General features: G+C 36.9%; 1 protein-coding gene across 1 annotated transcript in view; it reads right to left on the bottom strand.

Annotated features, from left to right (window-relative positions):
• Positions 1-26,335, bottom strand: part of LOC124402813 (ephrin type-B receptor 1-B) — a 320,170-nt gene that overhangs the window by 189,257 nt on the left and 104,578 nt on the right. The window contains exon 3 of the mRNA XM_046876081.1: positions 2,128-2,809. Coding sequence (XP_046732037.1) covers positions 2,128-2,809 — 682 coding nt within the window. The remainder of the gene's footprint in view (positions 1-2,127; positions 2,810-26,335) is intronic.

The following is a 26,335-nucleotide window of genomic DNA, read 5'->3' as shown; positions in this document are numbered from 1 at the left end:
TAGTTATAGGCTAATAATAATACATATAAATTAATATATTAATAAATATTGGTGCATTTCCATTTAACTTCAGACATAACAGGCTAAGCATATTGAAAGTATGGAAAGTTATGTAGGTAGTTTGCATACATCTTAAAAAAACTTATGGCTTTTACTCATATTGTTAAGTTTAGACTCCTGTGTCAGCTGCTGCATTGCAATGGCTTATCTGAAATACTGGAATATTTACTGTACTTTATGCTTAGGAGGCAAACTTTCGCTGTATATTTTTTACTCTGCACACTATGGTTTAATGGCGCTTTATGGGTATCTCTAAAGGTAAATCAGCTGCACTTAAAGTGTTACTGAAACCGTTAAATCTGGTCGGTATATTTGGTTTCACTTTTAGATTTGGCCCACAAAAGTGTTTACACAGAACTTTACTAAAAGAAATGCGGTCATAAGAGGGCTATCGCATGGCTTTTCCATTAGAAAGGTATTATAGAGACTAGAAAATAAATTACACTACAGAAGACATCCCAAAATTGTTCTCTAAGAAGCCACATTCTTCTAGCATGGTGTATATTATACAAACACACAGAGTAACCCTTCCTTTCTGTCTACATTAGTGCAAAACCAATTTATAGGTTGATTAATATTTGAAAGCATTGGAATGATAGATATTTGAAGTGGCTGCATTTGAATGATATAGCTTAAAGGCTTTTATAGTCCTTCTGTCACCTAAACACACCCCCGAAACGCTTCCAAAGCACTAGTTCTTTTGCACAGAGCAGTGTTAAATGTACTGTGTGGTAAATCTGGCTTGTGTAAAAGCTGCTCCAGGCACAAAGAGTTTTTTTTTTTTTAACAGCTTTGCGGAGTTTGTCCAGCGCATCACTCTGGTGATAAGAAAACCTTGCCTGAGGACTAGAATAGACTAGGTGCCACTATGTGTGAGTCAATGCACCCATGTCCGCTATGCTTTTCAACACTGACCTGCCCCAGTCCAAGGATTGCTCTTTTTTTTCTCTCTTTCTATCTGAGTATTGATCACAGCAGATGGCCGTCAATCAATCTTATCAGCTGTGAGCATGCTCAGTTTGTGCATCACAGACAGGCCTGGGGGTATTCAAAATGGCAGCATGGATGCTGAATGAAGGGATCAGATATATATATATATATATATATATATATATATATATATATATATATATATATATATATATATATATATATATATATATATATATATTCACAAGACCTAGGGAGACAAAATATAAGCATGTGGGTGTGTGTGAGTAATAGATAGAGGGAGACAGATATCTTAAGAAACAGGCAGAAAGTGAGAAAACGCATCAGTTTAGAAGAAAGTGGAAGAACTGAGGTTATGAGTAAGTGCCAGGTCACCTTAGGCCTAAATGTGTGTGTGTGTGTGTGTGTGTGTGTGTGTGTGTGTGTGTGTGTGTGTGTGTGTGTGTGTGTGTGGCTAAATGCTCTTTGAGGGAAAGCAAATGGCCAGATGTTTCTACATTTTTGATGCATGTCAAACTATTCAAATTTCAGCATGCAAAGGCACACTTAATTTACACACTTAATTTTGCATAATAACTTTAAGCTAAGCATGGTCAGAACCTGTGTGGGGGGAGGGTCATTTTGCTTGGCGGTGCTCTGGTGGCAAGTGCATTTTGCTGTGTGTGGGTTTTTACTGTGAGGGTACATTTTGCTGTGGGGGTATTTTGCTGTCAGGGTAGTTTGCTAAGGGGGTATTTTCCTGACTTCATTGATTTTACTTACAGTAATTAGTTAGGTTTCTCATAGTAATTAGTAGATGAGTAAGAGGACACTAGCGCCTATATACTATTACTGCAAACTAGACTAATAGTTGTATGAAGTGTTTAATGGATGGGTAATGTGTTTAATGTATGGGTAATTTGGTGTCAGAGGATTAATATTCAAAACTGGGAATTCTGCCAAAATGCAATGGCTGGGAGAATTAGTGCTGCATATTAAATGCAAGGTTTATGCGTCTTTAATTGTTTCTCTATTCATTATGAATTGCTGGACCAACTCTATTATGGCAGCATACTGTAACTTTTTAGCTGCTAAAATAAAACTAGAGTGAATTTTTTCTTTCTTCTGGCCTCTTACCTCTGCAGATATTGCCATTGTCAGGCTCAAAGCCAGCCTTACAAGTGCAGCCACCGATGGGCACCATCCATTCGCCATCACCATTGCAGTAAAGTTTGATGGGCACGTCTGCCTCCTCAGAGTTTGGGATGCAGGAACCCCGAGCAATCACCAGCGATGTACTCTCAGCTCCAGTTGTAGTCTCAGGAAAGACTGCAAAGTTCTGCACAACGCTTGGGCACTTCTTGTAGAAGACCCGCACGGACAGCAGTGACATGCATGCCCCATAGTCTTGGAAGGCTAGATAGAAACCATTTTTGGAGAGCGGGCCAAAGCTGCGCACCTCTGTGTTGACTTTCATTAGGCGCCCACCGAAGTCCACCTGAGAGAAGCTCTCGTCTGCAGCAATGGTGTCCACCTTGAGGTAGGGTGCCTCTGTCCAGAATGTTGCACCCTTGGTAGCGATCACCTGGTCGCTCTCGTAGTAGTACAAGTTAAACGTCTCTTTGCATGAGCCTGGAACACGAGGGATGCTGCTGCAGTCACGTACTGTGAAGCGCATCTCCACGTAGACCCTCTGGGCAGCACGACGCCGCACGAACGTGGTCACTAACCAGTTGTTTTGGCTCGACTCAAACACGTTGCACACTTGGTACGTGCGAATGGTGTTCAGGTTCTCGTCATAGCCGCTTACCTCCTCCCACTGGCAAGGCAAAACACAGAGAGACAGAAAAATCGGGTTAGTCAAGAAGACTGACAGAATAATGAGCGTGGCTGTTTTGTTTTCTCATTACAGCGTTTGGGTCAGCAGGAAGTGTTATCAAGCAGTCATGCTCAGCATATTGATTGCAAACAAAGTAACCACTGCTGTTCTAATGCGCTGGTTCTCATCCATTGTCACATTTTGAAAATGTAAAGTCCTCTAAGATTGTCCTACTTTTATACTTAGTAAATAAAAATAAATAAATAAATAAATCCCTCTATACATTTTGCAGGTTCAAGCAGTTTCATAAGTGCTCAAGGTGACAGAATTGAGCACCGCATAACTGACAAAACATCTAGAATGAAGATCCAGTCAACTTGACTTTAGCACTACTACACATTTACAATGAACTGGTGGACTGCAAGCACAAACAGTTACATGCAACGCATTGCCACTATTTGTATCTGTTTAGTAATGTTTTAGATTAAGTACTCTACTCCTGAACTAAGACCCTGCTTAAATGTTACGCCAATAAAAGTAAAAATACTCTTCATGTATTTCTACTTGAGCAGAAGCATGAAAATCCTTGCTTTTGAATGCACTTAATTACATTGTGACACACCATTTCACAAAATGTATATTTTATTTTAGAAAAATATCAAGAAGCAACATTTTTTTTCTGAAGTATTGAACAGATCTTTGAAACAAAAATGAGTATATACCGTAATTTCCGGACTATAAAGCGCACCCATATATAAGCAAACTGAATTTGACAAAGATTTTTATTTTAAACATAAATAAGCCGCACCTGTCTATAAGCTGCAACATTGAAACTAATGAACTTTACACAGGCTTTAATGAAAGACAGTGTCTGTTACACGGTGTAACAGGTGAAATATGTTGCGCTTCCTTTAGGAGCATAGCGGTATTTTGGGAAATAGCCTGCTGCCGCATTTTTCCGCTATTACTGCATGTGTAGAGACCGAGGATTATGTCCTTATTATTTTCTGATGCTCATTTATTGAGTTTCTTTGACTAACCCGTAACGCTGTTGCCAAGAAAAATAAAAAAGCACGAGTTTTGGAAACCTGTCTGTGCTTTCTGTCTATGATTTCTGTTGCAACTGGAGTTAGTGAGCTATCCCTTCACCCAGACTCATCGCGTTACAACGGCTTGTATCTAAACAGTAGCCTACCAAGAAAGTCATTGTTCACTGTCTTCCTCCTTCCTTTCACAACTATTTCTCCTTTGGGAGTTTATCTTTTGGCATTGCCGTGCTTTAAAAAAAAATTTTTTTTTCTCCCGATGCCGAGCAGCTCAGGACACAGGTGAGGTGCGTTTTTTTCGTTTCTGTTCGGAAATTTCATTGGTCTAATGTTATGGGGTTCAGTTTTTTTGCTTGAAGTTTGTGAAACCGGGAAAAACAAAGGAAAAATCCATAAATAAGCCGCTTCATTGTTTAAACCACAGGGTTCAAAACGTGGGAAAAAAGTAGCGCTTATAGTCCGAAAAATACGGTAGTTAAATAACCCTAACCCTAACCCTAGTTTTTCTTTTAGTACTTGTATTCATATTCAAACTACATCTGGCCAGAAGTGCGAAAGACAGTAATTATTTTGTTTAAAACAGCTTGTGAGATTTTCTAATTAATTTAGTTGATTATAATTTCTGAAAAAACCCACACAAAAAAAACCACTGATCAGACAGTTAATATAGATTAATAAAAGAAATTCAATTAGAACAAATCTGTTGATTCCAGATACATTTTCAGTCACATCCCTACTTCATACACATGATCTGTGACAAGATGGGAAATGAACTGCATTGAATTAATGTGTTTGCATGCAAATAAAGTCACATTGCAAAATACCTTGGAAAGCAAGTTGGGAAAAGTCTGATTGAAGCATTAAGAACTTGAATTAATCCTAAGGGTTATTGTACTGTATTGTATTGTATTGTATTGCATTTTATTGTATTGTATTGTATTGCATTTATTTCTTTGCTATTGAAAAGGTCACTGGATTTCGCTCGGCATTTAAAATAACGTGCCCTACTGAGCTGAAAGATCTGAGAAGTTTTTTTTTTCTTGTTGCAGTTTAGGTCAGTTAGAAGTGGCGTGCAATGACTTGTGAAACTTTGTCGTAAGTCATAAGAGCACAAAAGACAAAAAAAGAAATTATTCCAACTACAGCCACAGAAATATTGACTAATTACTATGGTCACAGAAGCAATTAAACCTCTTGCATGAGTTGCACAGATGTTGAGTCTGCTATTAGATATTCAGACTTTGTGAGAAAAAAATCTGGTCTTGGTCTTGGTCTTGAGTAATTTGGGTTGCTCTTGATTATACAATGACATCATCACTGCATTTCATACAGAGATATTTTTATGTATAATTTCAGGTATCCCCAAATATGTAAATGTTTATAATAAAAGGTTAAGCAATGCATTAGAGTGTCCTGTAAGTGTCATGTTTAACTGATTAAACATACACTTCATGTACAAAAAGTACTTGAATACCAGACTTTTTCAGTCATATGCGGTTCTTCCCCAAACTTTTATCACAAAGTTGTAGACACACAATTGTTAAGGATGCCTTTGGATGCCGTAGCATTAACTTTTCTCTCCACTTGAAGTAAAGCCTGTTTGAGGGGCGTTTTCTAGTGGAAGGTCTTGAGTGGCCTGCTACAGAGGTCTTACCTCAATCCTTTAAAACACATTTAGAATGAAATGCTGACTGCACCCCAGTCCTACACACCTTGCATCAGTACCCGACTTTACTAATGCTCTTGTACTAAATGAGCACAAATCTCCAAAAACACACTCAAAAATCTAGTTAAACATCTTCCCAGAAAATTTGAGGTTAACAGCAATTAGGGACTAAATGTGGAATATATTGATAGAAATTAAGATTTTTTAAATTTTATAGAATTAAATGCCTTAAATGCCCAGTTCAGTATACAGTCATTACAGTCATTAAAAAAAGTAATATTGATATTATAATGAATATGCTTCATAATGTATGAAGAAGCCTATATGATTTTGTACTGTGTGTGTTACCATACCATAGTTATGTATTGACAAAGTGTGTCATAGCTGACGATGCTTAAGACATGTGCATGCACACACACACACACACACACACACACACACACACACACACACTGTAAGTGGTGGACTTGAATGGGGTCAAAGCGTGAGTCATTGATGGCCCTCTTTTCTGTTTGTCATCCCCTGTGGTGAGATTTATAAGACTCCGGAAAGCAAAGTGATAAACCTGAGCCCAAAATGGGAAATTAGACATGGTAGCTCAGTGGAAAAAGGCTTGGGGTTACTGATTGGAAGCCCCAGTTCTTTAAACCCTGCTTTTGGTACCTTGAGCAAGGTCCTAAACCCTCTGTGCTCCAGGGGAACTGTATCATTGCTGACCCTGCGCTCTGACCTCAGCTTTCCATTGCTGGGATTTTTAATGCTTCGCCTGCCTCCTGATTTTCCCTCTGCACTGATCCACACCGGCTTCTACAATTACGAATGCAGTTTTTTTTAAGAAGATTAGGAACTTCTTTGCCAATTAACAGGAGCCTGAGCAAGGCTAGCTACCCACGCTATGAACCAATACATTACATACAATCAATGAGGAGTATGCTATGCTTCTTTTTTCTCTCCTCACCCTGCAAACTCATTCAATAAACCATCAAAGTCCAGGCCTTTAACAAGCTCAGACTCCATTAACAGCAGTAATAACATGTTAAGACTTCTTTGTAGTTTACTTTTAATCTAGTCCATTATGGAAAAAAATATATGTTCTCTGGTTTTCTTTCTTTTTTATGTTTTCCTACCATCAACACAGAAATTTGTTTATACCTTTATCTATAAATGTATACACCTTTAACTAGATGTCTAATAAATACCAATTTTTATATATGACCCGATCAGATCAAAGGTTCAATAAAAAAATCTAATTTAATTTGTCATAGTTAAAGACAGTCAGGCTTGCAAATCGCAAGATTTTTGTTTTCTGATTTTGTTTTGTTTTTTCATTCAACAACACTAAACAGACCCCACATAAGGATAGTGATATGCAAAATAATTGTGAATGCTGGTCATGCGATTTAACATCAGTATTAAAATGAAATAAATAAATACTCATAAAACCCCAAAGTAATTGTTTATATAATTTAGCACAGAAGCCATTTAGCTATTATTTCATAACTAACTTCCTGCTGTTGTGGTGATGTAATATGCATTCATATTGGAATGGCTCACAACTAGTCCACATGCAATATCACAAACTTTTAATAGTTTCAATTTAATTCCAGCATGGCCAAGTTATTACTTCTGAGCCCTTGACCAAGGGCCGTAATGCTCGCTTGCTCAGTTATATAATTGAAATGGTAACATAATACAGGCAAGAATAAGTTCAAAGAAAATATTTAGAGTGTAAAATAGGAAACATGCAAAGAAACAAATCACAAAATAACAAAGATGAGGACTAAACATGATTTCTGTTGGGAGTGAAGAATAGACAGGGTTAGAAATTAGTTTATTAGAGGAACAGTAGGACGTTTTGGGGACAAAGTGAGAGACCTGGTTGAGATGGTTTGGACATGTGCAGAAGAGGGACATGGGGTATATCGGTAGGAGAATGCTGAGGATGGAGCCACCAGGAAGGAGGAAAAGAGGAAGGCCAAAAGGAGGTTTATGGATGTGATAAAGGAAGTCATGCAGGTAGTTAGTTTGAAAGAGGCAGATGTAGAGGACAGAGTAGTGTGGAGACGGATGATCTGCTGTGGCGAGACCTAATGGGAGCAGCCGAAAGAAGAAGCAAAGGACACAACATAAAGACTAGCAACAACCATGGAAATACAAATGCAAAAATGCATGTGGTGCACATTGAGTTTATTTATGAGATCTATTTAAACCTAAACATGAATCATGGGTACTGTATAAGGTTATAATCCTGACAATCCTGATTTTATTTTTATTTTCTGTAAATTTCAATTGATAAGAATGTTGGCGGTAAATGTATTTAACAAACAAGCCAACTAAATAATCAATTAATTATTAAATTATTGATAAACCATACAAACGCAATTATATACTTTATACATAGCAGTTCTAAATTAAATCGATACATATAGCATGTAGTGCAGTATTCTGTAATTAATAGAGACTGCCCCTGAAATCTGAAGTAGGAACCCTGGTCCATCATGTTTCTCTAAGTACCAGGATCATCTAGATCATCTGCAAGACTCTGGCGCTGCATATTCTGGAATGTCAAGTCAAGTCAAGTCAAGTCAAGTTTATTTCCATAGCGCTTTTCACAACAGACATTGTCTCAAAGTAGCTTTACAGAATTTAAGAGTTAAGGTGAATAGTGTGCATTTATCCCTGATGAGGAAGCCATGGCGACCATGGCAGGGAAAAACTCTCTTAGATGTGGAATGTGTAATGGCAGTAAACATTAGAAAGTGATGGTAAAAAAACTAAAATATTCCTAATTAATAATATTATGTATCACTTATAAGCATATACAGGGTGTCTACTGTATAAGCATATATAGGGGGATCTACTTTGCATGGCTGCTATGAAACCTGGAATAGCATTTACACTGGATGCCTTTCCTACCACAACCCTCCCTATTTATCCGGGCTTGGGACCGGCACTAAGAGTGTCTGGGGTTGGTTCCCTGACCGGAGATTGAACCCGGGCCGCAGAGGCGAGAGCACCACATCCTAACCCCTAGACCACCAGGGACCCTAGTGGCTTAAAAACAAATCTACATTGCCATGTGGCTCGCAAGTACAACTATCTTAAACTATGGCTGAGACGAAAAAAAATCACTAATTTTAAGAGTCTGCAACATGTAATCATATGCTGTGCTCAAATTACACTAAAGCAGCAATTTACACAGGTAGACTTTGTTTCATTGGTATAGATGTATTTATTCCACAGTGCGGTTGAATTCTCTGATCTAATAAGTCAAAGAGTGTATAGCAGCATGGCTCAGACAGTATCCTGCTGGCTGTAACATGAACCATAGCAGTGTAGCCATGTTCCTTCTAATATACTATTGTTTCTATAGCAATATAATCTTGTTTCTATAGCTTGTAAAAATTGACGAAAAATAATAATGTTGTTTAATCAAATCATTCGAAAATTCACTGATCCTGTGGGGTTCTGTTTATTTGTTGAGACATTTATTGATTATGTGTGGAAGGAGCCTTCAAATTAGAAGTTCTTTGTAACACAAAGATTTCCAGCTAAAAAAAAAAGACTTTAGTCTGGAATCTACATTGGTGAAACAGTGACTGTGTATCACGTCTATACCATTAATCAGAAAAGAATATAACTTTCTTAAACATTAAATCTAATGATCAACCATTAAAATGCTTGACGTGTCATTTCCATAATTAATTGAACATTGTAAGATAATTTAAATAAGACACCCAGTCCATGCTAAACTCAAACATCCATTATTGCCAAATAGTAGCATAGTTACGTCTTATAGCACTTATTTATTCCATATTGATCTTATATGCTAGCACTTATTTATTCTATATTGATCTTATATGCAAATGAAGGTGGGCTTTGACTGTTGCAACATGACCTACAAAGTGGGTAGATGACAGTTTGATATGAGGATGTAAGTCATATCCTTGTGACAAAATGTGTTGCGAGTAAATAATAGGTAAAGGATTGAGTAGAAAAACTAATTTCTAATGGACTTATAAGTGCTTTTAAATCTATCTCCTCCATCAGCTGCAAAGATGTGGCTATTTCTTTTTTGTTTAATTTTGCTATTAAATTGCATTCCATGCAAACACACACACACACACACACACACACGCACACACAGGAATGCACGTTCTTGGCTTGGCTTTCACATGCCCTGGAATGGACCAGGCACATTAGCAGCTACAATGTGGAACAAATTCGTAATTACGTGATCTCAAATTGAAATTAGTGTGAACCAGAGGAGAATACAGCAGTGAACTGTGCCTATCGAGCCATCGTGCTTCAAACAGAACATTTAGCTCTGTGGAATGTATACTCTAGAGAAAGTTCTTTTCAGATGGTTTTTATACCATAATATTAGTGTAATATAGGAATACATTAGCACTACTGTGTTAATGGATCCAATAGACATTGTAATAACACATCCATTCATTGAATGTTTCTTCTAAGAAGTCATATACACTGACTGGCCAAAAGGAAGAGTAGCACACTATAATATTTTGTTGTATCACCTTTATGTAAATGCGTATCAAAGTGCAAACCATTATTTTAATGACTTATAAGATTTAAATAAGGTGAGAGGGTCAGGGTTTTTTTTTTTTTAGATTTTTGTTCATGACAAACCTATATTGTCTTGCAAACAATGCATTGGATATTAATCATAAAGAAAAAATGCTGTTTAGAAAGAAATAGAGATAGAGAGAGAACAAAAAAAAAATTTTAAAAACCTGAATAAGAGACCCTGAATTGAATATATTTTATGGCAGTTTTGAAATAAATAATTCGGGTACAGTATCTAAACTATATATATATATATATATATATATATATATATATATATATATATATATATAGCTCCAAAACTCAACACTACAACCGCAACTGTGCACCTACATCATCTGAAGCAGTTCAGAATCAATATTTGTCTAAAACCATGACAAAAACATACAAAATTTAAAGAAATACAACCTACTCACCAGAGATGCATACTCATAATTTGCACCACTCCTCAAAGAATGTAAGCCAGTGGTACCGCTCGTATTCACTGATCTGAAAGTGTCCACCAAACCCTTTCCTGGACTGAGACACGCTAGCTAGCTTCGGGGTCGGCCGACCTCCTTAGTATGTCTAGCTTTTCTTGAAAATCTATTTTTAAATACGTCCGAGACCAAATCATTTTCTCTTCCTCCGTAGACATAAAAAAGTCTAACTCTGATGTTTTAATGTGTGCAGAGCGCTACAAATATGTTTTGCCAGTCGAACTTGGCTGTAACAGTTTCCCTCTGACCTACCAATCAGAGGACGGTAAAATGCTGACGCTATTCTGGGCCAGCTAGCTTCCCCTGTAAGGCGAATATGAAATCTAATTGGTTAAAGAAACAGACTCATTTCTAATAGAGACTAAGGTAAAAAAAAAGGCCAGCAGTACTGATTTTGAAGGCCCTGGGCAGATTAGATTGACAAGAGGCTGAAATCTGATTCACCAGGTCATAAGTATGGTATGTGATTTTTAAGCATTCCATTTCACATTTAGTCCAGATTTGCTATTATAATTCCCTCCACTTTTCAGGGAAGCTGTTCTAGTAGATTTTGGAGTGTGCTTATGGATATTTGTGTTCATCAGCCACAAGAGTATTACAAACGGCAGGTGCTGATGTAGGTGAGGAGGCCTGGGGGAGGCCATATTGTCAAGGAGCTCACTTTGTGCACAGGGGCATTGCCATGCGGGAAAAGGTTTGGGTTTCCAAGTTCAAATGAATGCATTTTATTTTATTGTAAATGATAAAATTGTATTATAGCACATCTAAAGATGTGATATACAATTAAGTGCCTCCAGCTTTGTGGTATAATATATATATATATATATATATATATATATATATATATATATATATATATATATATATATATATATATACAGGAGTGCAGAATTATTAGGCAAGTTGTATTTTGAGGATTAATTTTATTTGAGGATTTAATTTGAACAACAACCATGTTCTCAATGAACACAAAAAACTCATTAATATCAAAGCTGAATATTTTTGGAAGTAGTTTTTAGTTTTAGCTATTTTAGGGGGATATCTGTGTGTGCAGGTGACTATTACTGTGCATAATTATTAGGCAACTTAACAAAAAACAAATTCATACCCATTTCAATTATTTATTTTACCAGTGAAACCAATATAACATCTCAACATTCACAAATATACATTTCTGACATTCAAAACCAAACAAAAACAAATCAGTGACCAATATAGCCACCTTTCTTTGCAAGGACACTCAAAAGCCTGCCATCCATGGATTCTGTCAGTGTTTTGATCTGTTCACCATCAACATTGCGTGCAGCAGCAACCACAGCCTCCCAGACACTGTTCAGAGAGGTGTACTGTTTTCCTCCTTGTAAATCGACATTTGATGATGGACCACAGGTTCTCAATGGGGTTCAGATCAGGTGAACAAGGAGGCCATATCATTAGATTTTCTTCTTTTATACCCTTTCTTGCCAGCCACGCTGTGGAGTACTTGGACGTGTGTGATGGAGCATTGTCCTGCATGAAAATCATGTTTTTCTTGAAGGATGCAGACTTCTTCCTGTACCACTGCTTGAAGAAGGTGTCTTCCAGAAACTGGCAGTAGGACTGGGAGTTCAGCTTGACTCCATCCTCAACCCGAAAAGGCCCCACAAGCTCATCTTTGATGATACCAGCCCAAACCAGTACTCCACCTCCACCTTGCTGGCGCCTGAGTCGGACTGGAGCTCTCTGCCCTTTACCAATCCAGCCACGGGCCCATCCATCTGGCCCATCAAGACTCACTCTCATTTCATCAGTCCATAAAACCTTAGAAAAATCAGTCTTGAGATATTTCTTGGCCCAGTCTTGACGTTTCAGCTTGTGTGTCTTGTTCAGTGGTGGTCGACTTTCTGCCTTTCTTACCTTGGCCATGTCTCTGAGTATTGCACACCTTGTGCTTTTGGGCACTCAGTGATGTTGCAGCTCTGAAATATGGCCAAACTGGTGGCAAGTGGCATCTTGGCAGCTGCACGCTTGACTTTTCTCAGTTCACGGGCAGTTATTTTGCGCCTTGGTTTTCCACACGCTTCTTGCGACCCTGTCGACTATTTTGAATGAAACGCTTGATTGTTCGATGATCACGCTTCAGAAGCTTGGCTATTTTAAGACTGCTGCATCCCTCTGCAATATATCTCACTATTTTTGACTTTTCTGAGCCTGTCAAGTCCTTCTTTTGACCCATTTTGCCAAAGGAAAGGAAGTTGCCTAATAATTATGCACACCTGATATAGGGTGTTGATGTCATTAGACCACACCCCTTCTCATTACAGAGATGCACATCACCTAATATGCTTAATTGGTAGTAGGCTTTCCAGCCTATACAGCTTGGAGTAAGACAACATGCATAACGAGGATGATGTGGTCAAAATACTCATTTGCCTAATAATTCTGCACTCCTGTATATATATATATATATATATATATATATATATATATATATATATATATATATTAGATTTATAGCTACTGAAATGCAAACATTTCAACCTCTATTTATACAAGGACATTTATGTAAGGGTTACCAGAAGCAGCTTTTATACTAGTAATATTACTAAGTCTACAACACACACACACACACACACACACACACACACACACACACACACACACACACACACACACACATACGTTGTCCCAGTTACACAGAGTTAGGTCTTTTGTTGACATACCCTCTGACCATAGCTGTCTATCTGATACAGAGAGTGCTTTAAGGTCATCTAATGGTCTGTGTGTCATGCCAAGCCATTGTGTGTAGTTCTGAACAGCTGCAAAGCCACATGGGTAATCATTCAAGCTTTATAACAGAACTAGGAGAGAAACTATTTTGAGAAATATTAAGTACATTGTAAAAAAAAGAAAGTGAAAGACACAGAGAGAGAGAGAGAGAGAGAGAGAGAGAGAGAGAGAGAGAGAGAGAGAGAGAGAGAGAAGAAAGAGATATTTTGGCTTTGTTTAAATAAAGAGACATCATATGCAAATACATTGATTTTGTTTACAGAATCAAAAAAAATTGTCAATTTTTGTACATAAATACTTGCAATGTGTACAATGTGCATGTAAACTGATTAACATGCGAATGCAAACAATCATGAACTATGACATGAACTTATGAGATTGTGTAGTAAGATTTATAAAGAGAAAAAGACTGTGTGTATTTATATAAGTGCTATAAGCATGTTTGACAAATAATTAAAATAACAATAAAGTATATACATATGCAGTAAATGAATCAGCAGTAAGTCATTTAAAAGAAAAAAAAAGAAATAAGAAGTGGGTTTCATTAAAAATAAAATAAATGATTACACTGACAGTGCTCGCAATTTCTGCTAATCCCTTTGTGTTACAAAATCACTTTGGCTTATGATAAGTGCTGCAGATTTTTCATAATGTCAAATGAAAATGAAGACGGATCTTCCATTTACTCCCTATATCTGTTAAACCCACCGTGAGAACCGAGATGGAACACGCACACCATTAACCCCTCAGCCCTGCACACATTTCATCATTTTAATGGCACAAGCTGATGAAAGATCGTTCGTAGGCAAATAATAAAGAAAGCATTTGATACAGTGTAATAAATCCGTTATAACACAATAATTACATGCTATAACTTCTCAAAGAGAAAAAACAAAAACAAAAAAAAAAAGGAAGACTGGGGATGGAAAATTGGAAAATGAAATGATCATTCTGGATAGGGAGCAAATTGCAGAAAACGAGTGGCGAGATGATAAACGAGTTTGCAGAAAGCCCAAACCCAAATGAAAGCCAATTTTTTCTCTCTATCTCCCTCCATCCAAAGTGTGCCCCTCCACCTCCGCCCCTCTTGCCTCTCCTCACTAATGTTAATTTATCAGAATTACATGGAGCTGTCCACTGGCCCGGTCATTAATCCAGTGGAGTCTGGGACCCAGGGGCCGTCAGTCTGGGGAGTGTCTTCTCTCCGTTTGCACAAATGACTGCCATCGCTCACCAGCCCCACACCACACATATAACACACACACACACACACACACACACACACACACACACACACACGACACACACACACACATGACACACACACACACACACTCTCTCTCTCTCTCTCTCTCTCTCTCTCTCTCTCTCTCTCTGCCTGAGGCTTTACATCTCACACCTCCTTATGTGTGTTGTAGCACTTATACGCACACACCTACACACCAAACATGCACACACACTAACACACATATACAGATTATATATATATTGCAATAATGCTTAAAGACAATATTTGGCATAACCCAAAAATGAACACACCTACACACAAAGACACACACTGGCATACACTCATATATCATCCTAATGTAATATATGCTTTGTGTGACACTCCCGGTTATTGGGTGTGGCAGCAGCGCTCATATTCACATCCACACAAAAACACAGAATCTGGTAGATTCTTTCTATTTTTACAAACTAAACCGAAAACACTTTCTTTTTCTTTTGTTGTTACCTCTAAACAGGAAATAAAAGATATAAACTAAAAGATCAAAAACTGAACATTTGCACTATAATTTATTTAGCATTTATTGCTAAAAATGTTTTGGTATAATACACATTTTTACACTTCCCAGAGCCTTAATGTATTTGCTGTACATATATTTATATACTTACATTACATGAATATATATTGTTTGAGCTTTTTAACATTTTGTGAGCTTTGCTAAGCTTTTCCATTAGTGTGTGAAGAGTAAATAGTCAAAATGCAGAAATATGTTTTTGTCACAATAGGCTAAATTTTGTTCCAATTATGAGAATAAATTTACTTTGGAGCATAAAAAGATGGATGATAATAATAGTTGGTCTGAGTATTGATTTTTGAAAGTCGAATTTTTTCTTATTTATTTAGCAATTCTACTTTCAACTTTTAGCTTTTACAAGCAAGCAGTTCACTCTGTTCTCTTTTCTTTTAAAATCTGTTCACTGAGTACTTGAAATTTTATGTTAAATAGAAAAAGGTTACCATATAACATTCATAAAACCTGCTGTAGAAAATGGTTTGGTCATTTTCTTTCTTGTCATTTCAGGCTGATTAATGTGATGAAGCTTCAGTGTTAATGTATGACTGCTGTATTCAATTTCAGTTTCTGTTTTTTTAGGTTGTCTGTTCTCAGTACACTTTCTGTTCACATTTGTCAAAAAGTTTCAAATTAAATACATTTAGTGCATTGATTCAATTAAATTTTGTTTGTAGAGCACTTTTAAAAATGGACATTGACCAAAAAAGGAGTTTTATAGTGTTAATCCCTCATGCATCAATACATTTGCTACTCATGATTACAATCTTTAGCACATTGCATAGACTGAAAGATGATTAAGATGAGTTAGGAGGTAGGGGGCAGGGCTTCAAGAGGGTCAGGCTGTATCAGGAAACACTTATGCAACTGTCAATCATTCCAAATTTATATATTACTGAGAAAAGAAGAGAAAAATGATACCACCCAAAATATGAATATTGCATGTATGGATTCTAGATTACATTTTTATAATTAATTAATAGTTTATGATCTTAACAATGTTGTGTTTATATCAATAGCCGAGGAAAAGCCATTTTTATATGATTTTATTTTTCCCAGCAGGCAACATTGAAAAATAATTCAGTGAATTGATCTGAATCAGATGTATACATCGGTTCCATTAAAATTAATTGAATTACATTAATGCAATTTGTTTATTTTATCAATTTTTTTTATAGCTCTAACATGATTTGATCATGTATTTTTCAATCCCTAAAAAAATCAAACCAAATTAGCTTACTGGAGCTGAGAATTAAGCCTGGTTTAATGGCGCTCTGTGACACAGCTCTATTCTATCACAGACATATTGCTTAAGGTAATTGAATACTATAAAATAGAATTGGTTTACATGAACCCTATGTGAAAAAAACAAGCTCACGCTATGTAATTCAATTTAGGAATCAGAATTTTGTTTGCATTTGTTACATTTGTTTCTGAAGTTTAGTATAAGGAATAAAACGTGATATGATGAGTGGAATGATATATATTTTTTAACAATTTGTTTACCAACCAGAATAAAATAAAACCCCTATTTATCTAATTTTTCTCACTGCCATAACTACTTTCATATCCTGTCTGGTGGTAGAATGATTCTATCATCATTCGTGTTCACAATCTTTTCAGAAAAGTCATTAACACGCATGTCTGAGGATAAACTGAAAAAAGTGCAGCCTAAAGCTCTCATGTAAGCTAAATCTTATGGTGGTCTGACTTGAGACCGGTCTCAAGACATTCTCTGTATTGACTTGGATTGTCTTGGATTTAGTAGTATTTGTACTTGGACTTTTCCCAATCTTAAGCATTGATCTCACTTATAATGATCTCAGCTTTTCCTTGTCTTAGACTTATGTATAATTGGCTACAGCCCTATAAACCCTTCAACTATAAATAAAGGTTACTGAAAAAAGAATAAGAAAAAAAACAATGACCATATTTTACATTCAGTATAATGAGAGAAATTAACACTCCCACTAGTGGCAAAGGGACATGACCATCAACCTAGATGCAAACACATTGCTTCTTTGAAAGAATAACAATCATACATTATTCCTTTAATCTGTATTAATGCACTTGACTAGCTAACTAGCTAATTATATTCCTAGCTACCAGTTCTGATGCTAATCCTTTAAGGTTCTGGGACTCCAAACCATGTAATTAAGCAGCAGTTTTTGGCTTTGCTAAAAAACATGTTTTGTTTATTGCTGAAGATCCTGCACAAATCAGCAACCAGTGTGTGTTTTTTTGTTTTGTTTTACTAATTGTACAGGCGATTGTATCTCAAAGATAATCCTTTGTGTTCATGAATTTGCACAAGGAACATATTGAACGGCGTTCCTTCCGTTGCCAGAGATTACCACAGTATACGGGATGTTTTTGCTAAAAGTTTTTTGCTTGGTTCATTAGATAGTATGAGATTAAGTTATGTATATTTTGTAATGATTACATCCTTTGCATAGGAAATAAGGAGGCAGTGACGCAGACTAAGAATAAAAAAACAGAGACAACAGGAGGTAAAGAGAAAAGACATAATAAGGACCTGATCTGATTTAATAAATGTCATATGGATATGAGCATCTAATTTTTTTTTATGTAATGAATTATTTACTTACTTACTTATTTATTTATTCAAGTATTTTAATCTATCTCTTGTTTACTTTTCTGTTTGTTTAATGCATGACTTATTGATACTTTTTTATTAGTACATTTCTGTCTAGTCATTTTTAAAAATTCATTTCCATTTATTCTTTTTTTTGTTGTTTTTTTTTGTAGCTAAGCCACACTGTCAGTTCACTAATCAAACTAGAAAGAGAAAATAAACTGGAAAAAAAAGTATATATTTTTTTGTTTTCCTTCCTGAAATAATATCTGCAGCCTTGTAGCTAGTCTCTGATCAAATGAGCTCATATGAGCTGTCTTCTGTGAAATCATTTCCATAATTGTCACACAGGAACAGCACAACACAACAGATGATTCACTCATAAGACACAGGGAAGGCTACATTTCGATGATTAGGTTTTGTATTATTTTCTACCAATTATACATTGATTCCTTCTAATTATTGTTTTGTCTAACCTGTTTATTTGCTGTGTAACTTTTTTAACTTGCAGTCTATTTTGTGTAGGAATGGTTTTCTACCTCTTTAACAAAGGTCAGCCATAACATTTAGTTACAATTCTGTTTTTGCACATTGTACTGTATAACACATTAAAGAGTAGGTTTACTGGTGGCAATATTTTCTGTTTTGTGTATCTGTCCTACACTGTCTTGTGTTGTCTTTTGTCTGCTCTGTTTGCACTTGGATGCACTTGGTGCAATTTATGTGACAAGCACAACTTACTTTTTAGTTATTAGCTCTGTGTTCTGTACAGTTTGTAGATCTATTTAGTGTAATGTAGCTCTATGTTGTTTTATGTAGCACCAGGGTTCTGGAGAAACGTTGTCTCATTTCACTTTGTATTGTGTAAGCTATATATGGTTGAAATGACAATACAAGCTTCTTGACTTGACTTGAGAAGTGACTAACATCGATTATCTCCCTACACTGGCACCTGTGAAGGGGTGAGATATATTACGCAGAATGTCAGCAGTCAGTTCTCAGTTGTGAAGCTGAAAGAAGGGGAGAAAATTGGACAAGTGTAAATATCTGAGTGACTTTGACATGGCTAAATTGTGAGGGCTAGACGACAAGGTCCAAGCATCTCCAAAACAGCAGGTCTTGTGGGTTGTTGTTTGTATGAAGTGGTTAATACCTACCAAATGTTCTCCAAGAAGGGAACACCAGTGAACTAGTGACTGAGTCATGGCTGTCCAAGGCACAACGATGTTAATAGGCAGTGAAGGTTAGCCATCTGGTCCTTTTTTGTAGCACAAATTGCTAGAAATTGTTAGAAAACCTGATGCTCGCTTTGATAAAGGGTGTCAATAGGAGGACTTACCCAACATCAGGCAGATGGTTTTAATGTTATTGATGATCAGTGTATTTTGCCCTAAGTTTTAATTTCTTTATAAGACAATTTGGTTTGCAGAATATAAGCATTTCACATAAGACATACAATAATTCAAACACACAACACAAACAACTAGTTTCCTCCTAAGAAGGTATTTACCTTTAATTTAAAAACTTTACAACTGAGGTGATAAATAACAGTCTAAAATAATTTGTTTTACTAATAGAGGTTTTATACCGAATGCCAGAAGGGAGGAGTTGAATCTCATGAGAAATAGCATAGTAATCAAACAAAATGCTCTGGGCTTTACCTAAAACCTGTCTATGATATAACTGGCCCATAGTCATCTGCTTCCTTCCCGAAGTCTTCTCATTTGCAAGAATTACAAAAATCTAACGCGTACCTGTATATGTTTTGGATACTATATACCGCAGCTTCCTAATTCTAATTGCATGTAATTAAACAGCTACAGAAGCTGCACTGATCCATGCATAGACATGTTTCGGTACGAATATCGTTTCAGGTTCAATCATCCAACCAACTTTGGTGGTTTGTGCACCTGTCATTCAAATAACCCCTGATACAAAGAACGCTGCCATCTTAAACCTGTTTGTCTGCAGTACCAGATCTGTTGTCTAGATTCTACATCAATCAGAGAGAAAGTATCTTGAGAAGAAAGTATATAGAAAGCAAATTACATCAAGCATATAAATCCATATGCCATTGTCAAAGACAAAAAAGAGATATGGAGCAAATGTGAAGAGAAAATGAAAAAAAAAAAAAGAAATAGAAATGACAGCAGCATTACATAAGGAGTCATCTTTTCCATAATGGAAGAGCCAGTGTTCCAAACATCAAAAATCTCCACACGGATTTGAAAATAGCTGTTGTGTGTGTGTGTGTGTGTGTGTGTGTGTGTGTGTGTGTGTGTGTGTATATATGTGTGTGTGTGAGTAATAGCAGTTGAGTATTAGCTAGTGCATTATTCAGGACCTTACAGAGGTAAAGGCGAACAGGGGAAGACATAAAGCGAATGAAAAGTGCAGCGGAAGAAGAGATGTGTGTCTGTGCACTGGTTAATCTTTGCCCAAATATGGAGTTTTACGGGCTCTTTTTTCCTCCACACTCACTTTCCCTTTCTCTTTTCATCCCTGGCTCTCTCCCTCTCCCTCTAGTAGCTTTCTCACTCTTATTCTTAAGACCGCTTAAGATGATGAAAAAAAAATATACAATGCGAACAAATCTCGATGATCCGCTATCATGAATCAAAGTCTCTCCGGCACGGCCGCCTTGTAAAAATTTCATGTGCGAGGTCATTTCCTAGGAAGCTCTGTGTTCATATATCAGTGCACACTGCCTGCACACCACATACACACACACACACACACACACACACACACACACTCCATTGTCTGTTAAATATGAGTACTTTCCTGCATGTCTTTATAGATATACACCCAAGCGCCACACCGTAACCCATACGGCAAAAATCATACTGTACATGCATGTGATTTTGTCTCCATTATTACGTCTCCAGTTAAATTAGGTCAAACAACATTGGAAATTTGTGTATGAGAGAAAAAGAGAGGAGGAGAGAAAGAAAACGAGACAGAACGAGGCAAAATAGATATGAACACTGGGCAGAGGAGAACAGAAATAGCGAGGCAGAGGCAGATAGCAAAAGGGAAGTGAAAAAGATAAATTCCTCTCAACATTCCTCTCCTCGGCCCTCTTAGGAATTCAGCACACCATTCACACATGCACAGAACTCTCCATCACAGACAGAGAGAGAGTGTGTGTGAATCATTTTGTGAGAAAGAATGTGTACATAAGAGAGAGAAAGAGAGAGCGAAAGTGTGTGTCTATGATAGATTGTCTATGACAGCTTGTCTATGAGAGTGTGTGGGTCTGCGAGGAAGAGTGTGTCTGTAAAAAAGAGTGTGTCTGTGAGAATTCATCTAAAAGAAAGTGTGTGTTTGGGTGAGAGAGTGTCTCTATGGGTGAAAGTGTGTCTGTGAGAGCTTGTCTATGAGCGAGTATATCTGAGAGTGTGTCTATGCAAATGTGTGTCCATAACAGTGTGTGTATGCAACTGTGTGTCTGTGAGAGAAAGTGTGCCTATGCACCGTGTGTTTATGAAAGTGTATGTGTAAGCAATTGTGTGTCAATGAGAGCATGTGTATGCAACTGTGTCTATGAGAGTGTGTGTCTATGTAACTCTGTGTCTATGAGTGTGTGTTTATGCAACTGTGTGTCTATGGGAGTGTGTCTCCAACTGTGTGTCTTTAAAAATGTGTGTCTATAAGAGTGTGTGTCTATACTACTGTGTGTCTAAGAGAGAGTGTGTCTATGCAACTACGTGTCTATGAGAGAGTGTGTCTATGCAACTCTGTGTCTATGAGAGTGTGTTTATGCAACTGTGTGTCTATGGGAGTGTGTCTCCAACTGTGTGTCTTGGAGAATGTGTGTCTATAAGAGTGTGTGTCTATGCTACTGTGTGTCTAAGAGAGATTGTGTCTATGCAACTGCGTGTCTTTAAGAAAGTGTGTCTATGCAGCTGTGTCTATGAGAGAGTGTGTCTATGCAACTCTGTGTCTATGAGAGTGTGTGTGTCTATGCAACTATTTGTCTATGAAAGAGTGTCTATGCAACTGTGTTTATGAGAGAGGGTGTGTATGCAACTGTGTGTCTATGAGAGAGTGTGTATGCAACTGTGTTTTATGAGAGAGTGTGTGTATGCAACTGTGTGTCTATGAGAGTGTGTCAATGCAATTGTGTGTCTTTAAGAATGTGTGTGTCTATGCAACTATGTGTTTATGAGAGAGTGTGTCTATGCAACCGTGGCTATGAGAGTGTGTGTATTCAACTGTGTGTCTATGAGAGTGTGTGTATTCAACTGTGTGTCTATGAGAGTGTGTTTGCAACTATGTGTCTATAAGAGTGTATGTCTATGAAAGAGTGTGTGTCGATGCAACTGTGTGTCTGTGAGAGTGTGTGTCTATGCAACTGTGTGTCGATGAGAAAGTGTATGTCTATGAAAGAGTGTGTCTATGCAACTGTGTGTCTATGAGAATGTTTGTGTATGCAACTGTGTGTCTATAAGAGATAGTGTGTGTCTATGCAACTGTGTCTATGAGAAAGTGTGTGTCTATGAAAGAGTGTGTGTCTATGCAACTGTGTGTCTATGAGAATGTTTGTGTATGCAACTGTGTGTCTATAAGAGATAGTGTGTGTCTATGCAACTGTATGTCTATGAGAATGTTTGTGTATGCAACTGTGTGTCTATAAGAGATAGTGTGTGTCTATGCAACTGTGTGTCTATGAGAAAGTGTGTGTCTATGCAACTGTGTGTCTGTGGGAGAGTGTGGGTCTATACAACTGTGTGTCTATGAGAGGGTGTGTCTATGCAACTGTGTGTCTATGAGAGATAGTGTGTGTCTATGCAACTGTGTGTCTATGAGAGAGTGTGAGTCTATACAACTGTGTGTCTATGAGAGGGTGTGTCTATGCAAAAATATCTATTCATACATCTATCAGCCATCTTCTCTAGAGCTTATTATGTTTATATGTTTACCTTTCAGACATAACATCTTTGTTTTGATTAATGAGGGATTTAATCAGATTATTCATTTATTGTGCAATTTATCAAGTTTTACTGTCCAGTGACCATGACTGTGACTTCTATTATCTGTGTATTAGAGATGTTCCTTTACAATAAGTATGTGCGCAAGGACAGTGTGAGCTGTGTGTGTGTGTGTGTGTGTGTGTGTGTGTGTGTGTGTGTGTGTGTGTGTGTGTCAGGGCTAGACGGCCCAAAAAAAAAAGGGTCTTGCTTTAGAACGCAAAAAACCTTGGCATGCTCTTAGACAAAGAACACATATATACACACACACACACACACACACACACACACACACACACACACACACACAAGTTTCCTTAGTAACATGCACACATAAACACACATGCAGCCATTTCGACCAAGGTTCTATTTGAGTTGATAAAAGCACCATATTATTGTGTCTATACAAGTACACAATGTCCATTACAGATTCAAATGTGTGTCTTGGAAGAAAGCAACAAGGAAGTGCACTCCATTCAAACAAGGCCACTGATGCCAAATGAAACAAGGCCTTTAGAGTGTCGCTGTTACTCTGGAAATGTCACTTCAGATATAAGAAGAAGAAAAAAAACAACAACAATTAAAACAAACAAACAAATATATACAACTTATATAAAGATGTTTTGTTGTCTCACAATTATACAGTCTTACACTGTGTATTTTTCCATGGGTCAAAGTTCACCTGAGTATACTAGGCTCCAATGTGCATGTTCTAAATACACAATATTTACATACAGCTGTCCAACTTCTAATTCTGACTAGTAAAGCTGAGATCAGACACTAATTGGAATTATAGTAGAATTTAATGTTTGTCTATGACATTCTTTTAGATCATTAAATAGGATTCATAGATCATTATGTATTGAATAATAAAGATAAGATATTATAAGATATACCTTTATTCATCCCACAGTGGGGAAATTTCTCAGCAGCAAAGATGCAAATATATATAGAGACATACTATAGTACACAGTATATACACAACACAATGTATAAATACAAATAAGCAAAAAAGTGACCACTAGTAAGTAGGTGATGTAATTCACAAGGCTCATTATTTTTTTAATATATGCAGATCATCTTTAGTTCAGGGATATTCAATTACAGGTTATGTTATTGGATGCAATATTAATATCACTTCCTATATTCTATATATATATTTTTTTATATAAATGCTTCCCTAACCAAACAAATGTTCTTATACCTTTTTTATACATTTGAGATCTTTTATATATTTACACAAATACGCATTGGCGTACACTGAGCATCCAGACTCTGAGCATTCCTGACCTCGAACAGGTGGGAAGTAGAAAGTTTAAGGTCAAAAAAATACAGAGGCCTTCAGCTGTATACACAGTATGAGTGAAATGGATTGCTATGGAGGCGTTGGTTTATTTTTTGACCAGCTCGATTTTATTTTGTGTTCGATTTGACCACTTTGGGTGTTAAGGCTAAAACCGAGCAGCCCACAAAAAAAAAAAGTTTGTTGTGAAAGTAGACACAGGATCAAGTTCACTGAAGCTCATCAATTAAAGTTTGAAAAAAAAGCAACCAGGTGTCCTTTTTGCAATATTTAACAGTGGATCACTGAATCTGCTTCTACTGTAGATCCTCAGATTCCTTTTGGCTGAAAGAAATGAAACTATGAGAGATTTCATTTTGAGATGCTTTTCAGCTCAGCATGGTTGTACAGAGTGTTTATATGGGTTACCATCCCTACCTCATGGTATTTATCTTGTGATTATTTCTCTCACACCGCTGTCATCAGTTTACGTCAATTCTACTTTTCTGTATAAACTTTAGAAACTGTTGTGTGTCTGAATTTGCCCTGAGAATCAAAGTTTTCAATCAGTCAGTTTCGATAATTACCTGAATCGAACCTAACACTAACAGCAATGCTATGGCCAGAAGTTAGAAATCATATGATTGTCTGCCATGCAATGCTAGCACATGATTGGCTAATTGGATTCTTGCATGCTTGAGCAGGTGTACATGTGGTCCTATTCAAATATTTGCTGAGAATCTCAGTTGCCAAACTGCTGTCGCACAAATGTTTCGTTTTTATCACCGAATTCCTTCTGCGGCTTATTCAATATATCATTATGCTTCTGTTTATGCGTAGGTGCGTGTTCTCTGCATCACGGCATCGCCATGCGATAAGTGTGTGCGAAAGGGTCGATCAAAAAGCGCATGCTGAGTTGAAAGGCACGCTAGTTAAGCTCACTGTTTTTCAGCACAGATAAAATATGCGGTAACATGATCACCGTTATCATTGCTGATCCGCTTTGCCACTCCATTATAAGCCGTCATGTTACCGCATTATTGCAGTCGGAGGTGTGGGAGGTAGTTGAGAGCGAGACGAGGAGAAATGCAGGGAGACAAGAAAGAAAAATGCTAAATACTTTAGGATATAGTGGAGCAGAGACAGAAAAGCAATAGGACTGATTTAGTATTAGGCAGAGCTGTAACTTTGGCTGCTGTGTTTGAGTTTCTCTAAACAGTAAGTGTGAGTGCAGGTGAATAAAACGAGAAGAGACAGAGCAACCCGACGAGAGAATCAGTGTCTCAATTCCTAATGTTGCTCTCGTTCTATCTAACCTTCTATCTCTCTCACCTTTTATAATCCCAGGGTGTTATTTTCATAGACTTTACAAAGACTTTATTCTAGGTGCACATGCCTTTACAACACAACTCCTGTTTATGTTTACGTTCTTTGGTTATGTTAGTGATTTTACAAGCAAAGGTCATGGGAATTTAAATCCTAATGACTGTTACAGACAAATAATTTTCTTTCGTCTTCTCCCATTAGGTGTCGCCATAGCGGATCATCCGCATGTTTGATTTGGTACATGTTTTTATGCTGGATGCCCTTCCTAACGCAACCCTTCCCATTTATCCGGGCTTGGGACCGGCACTAAGAGTGCACTGGCTTGTGCAACCCTAATGGCTGGGGTTGGTTCCCTGACCAAGAATCAAACCCGGGCCGCAGCGGTGAGAGCGCCGCATCCTAACCACTAGACCACCAGGGACCCTTCTGTTACAGATAAATAACACTGGGAAAAAAACTGCTACAATCACTAAACCTACATGTTGCTCTACTTAATGAAGTCAAACAATTATCCATGAGCCTATAATTTTTTACAGAGATTTTACGAATAAAAAAAAAAAATAAAAATAAAAAAAAAAAATAAAATAATAATAATAATAATAATAATAATAATAATAATAATAATAATGGTATAAACAGTAGGATGGTGGTTGGCAGGTTAGATAGATCAAGATAGAAAGTTGTTGCAAAATAAAACAATAAAAAGTGACCCATAGACTAGTGAAATCTAAAGCTTTCTCCTCATTTATCTCTCTATTTATGTATTTATTTATGAATTTTGTAAAACCTGTTGATGCTGTCATTCAGAAAGTTGGAACGTCTTCTAGTATATCTATCAATCCTAGAGGATTAACCAACTACCTCTGAATATTTTGAATATTTCCTCCAGCTAAAAGTATTGACTTGCTTACTGTATATATTCTGAAACCATATGTTAGATGCTCATGCTATCACTTGGAAAAAAAAACTGGACCCCCTTTTTTTATTTTCTTTTGAAAGTTGTGCG

The sequence above is a fragment of the Silurus meridionalis genome, chromosome 20, assembly GCF_014805685.1.
Source record: "Silurus meridionalis isolate SWU-2019-XX chromosome 20, ASM1480568v1, whole genome shotgun sequence".
NCBI classification, from domain to species: domain Eukaryota; kingdom Metazoa; phylum Chordata; class Actinopteri; order Siluriformes; family Siluridae; genus Silurus; species Silurus meridionalis.
Note: the sequence above shows the minus strand (reverse complement) of the source record. Positions and strands in the feature narration are given on the sequence as shown.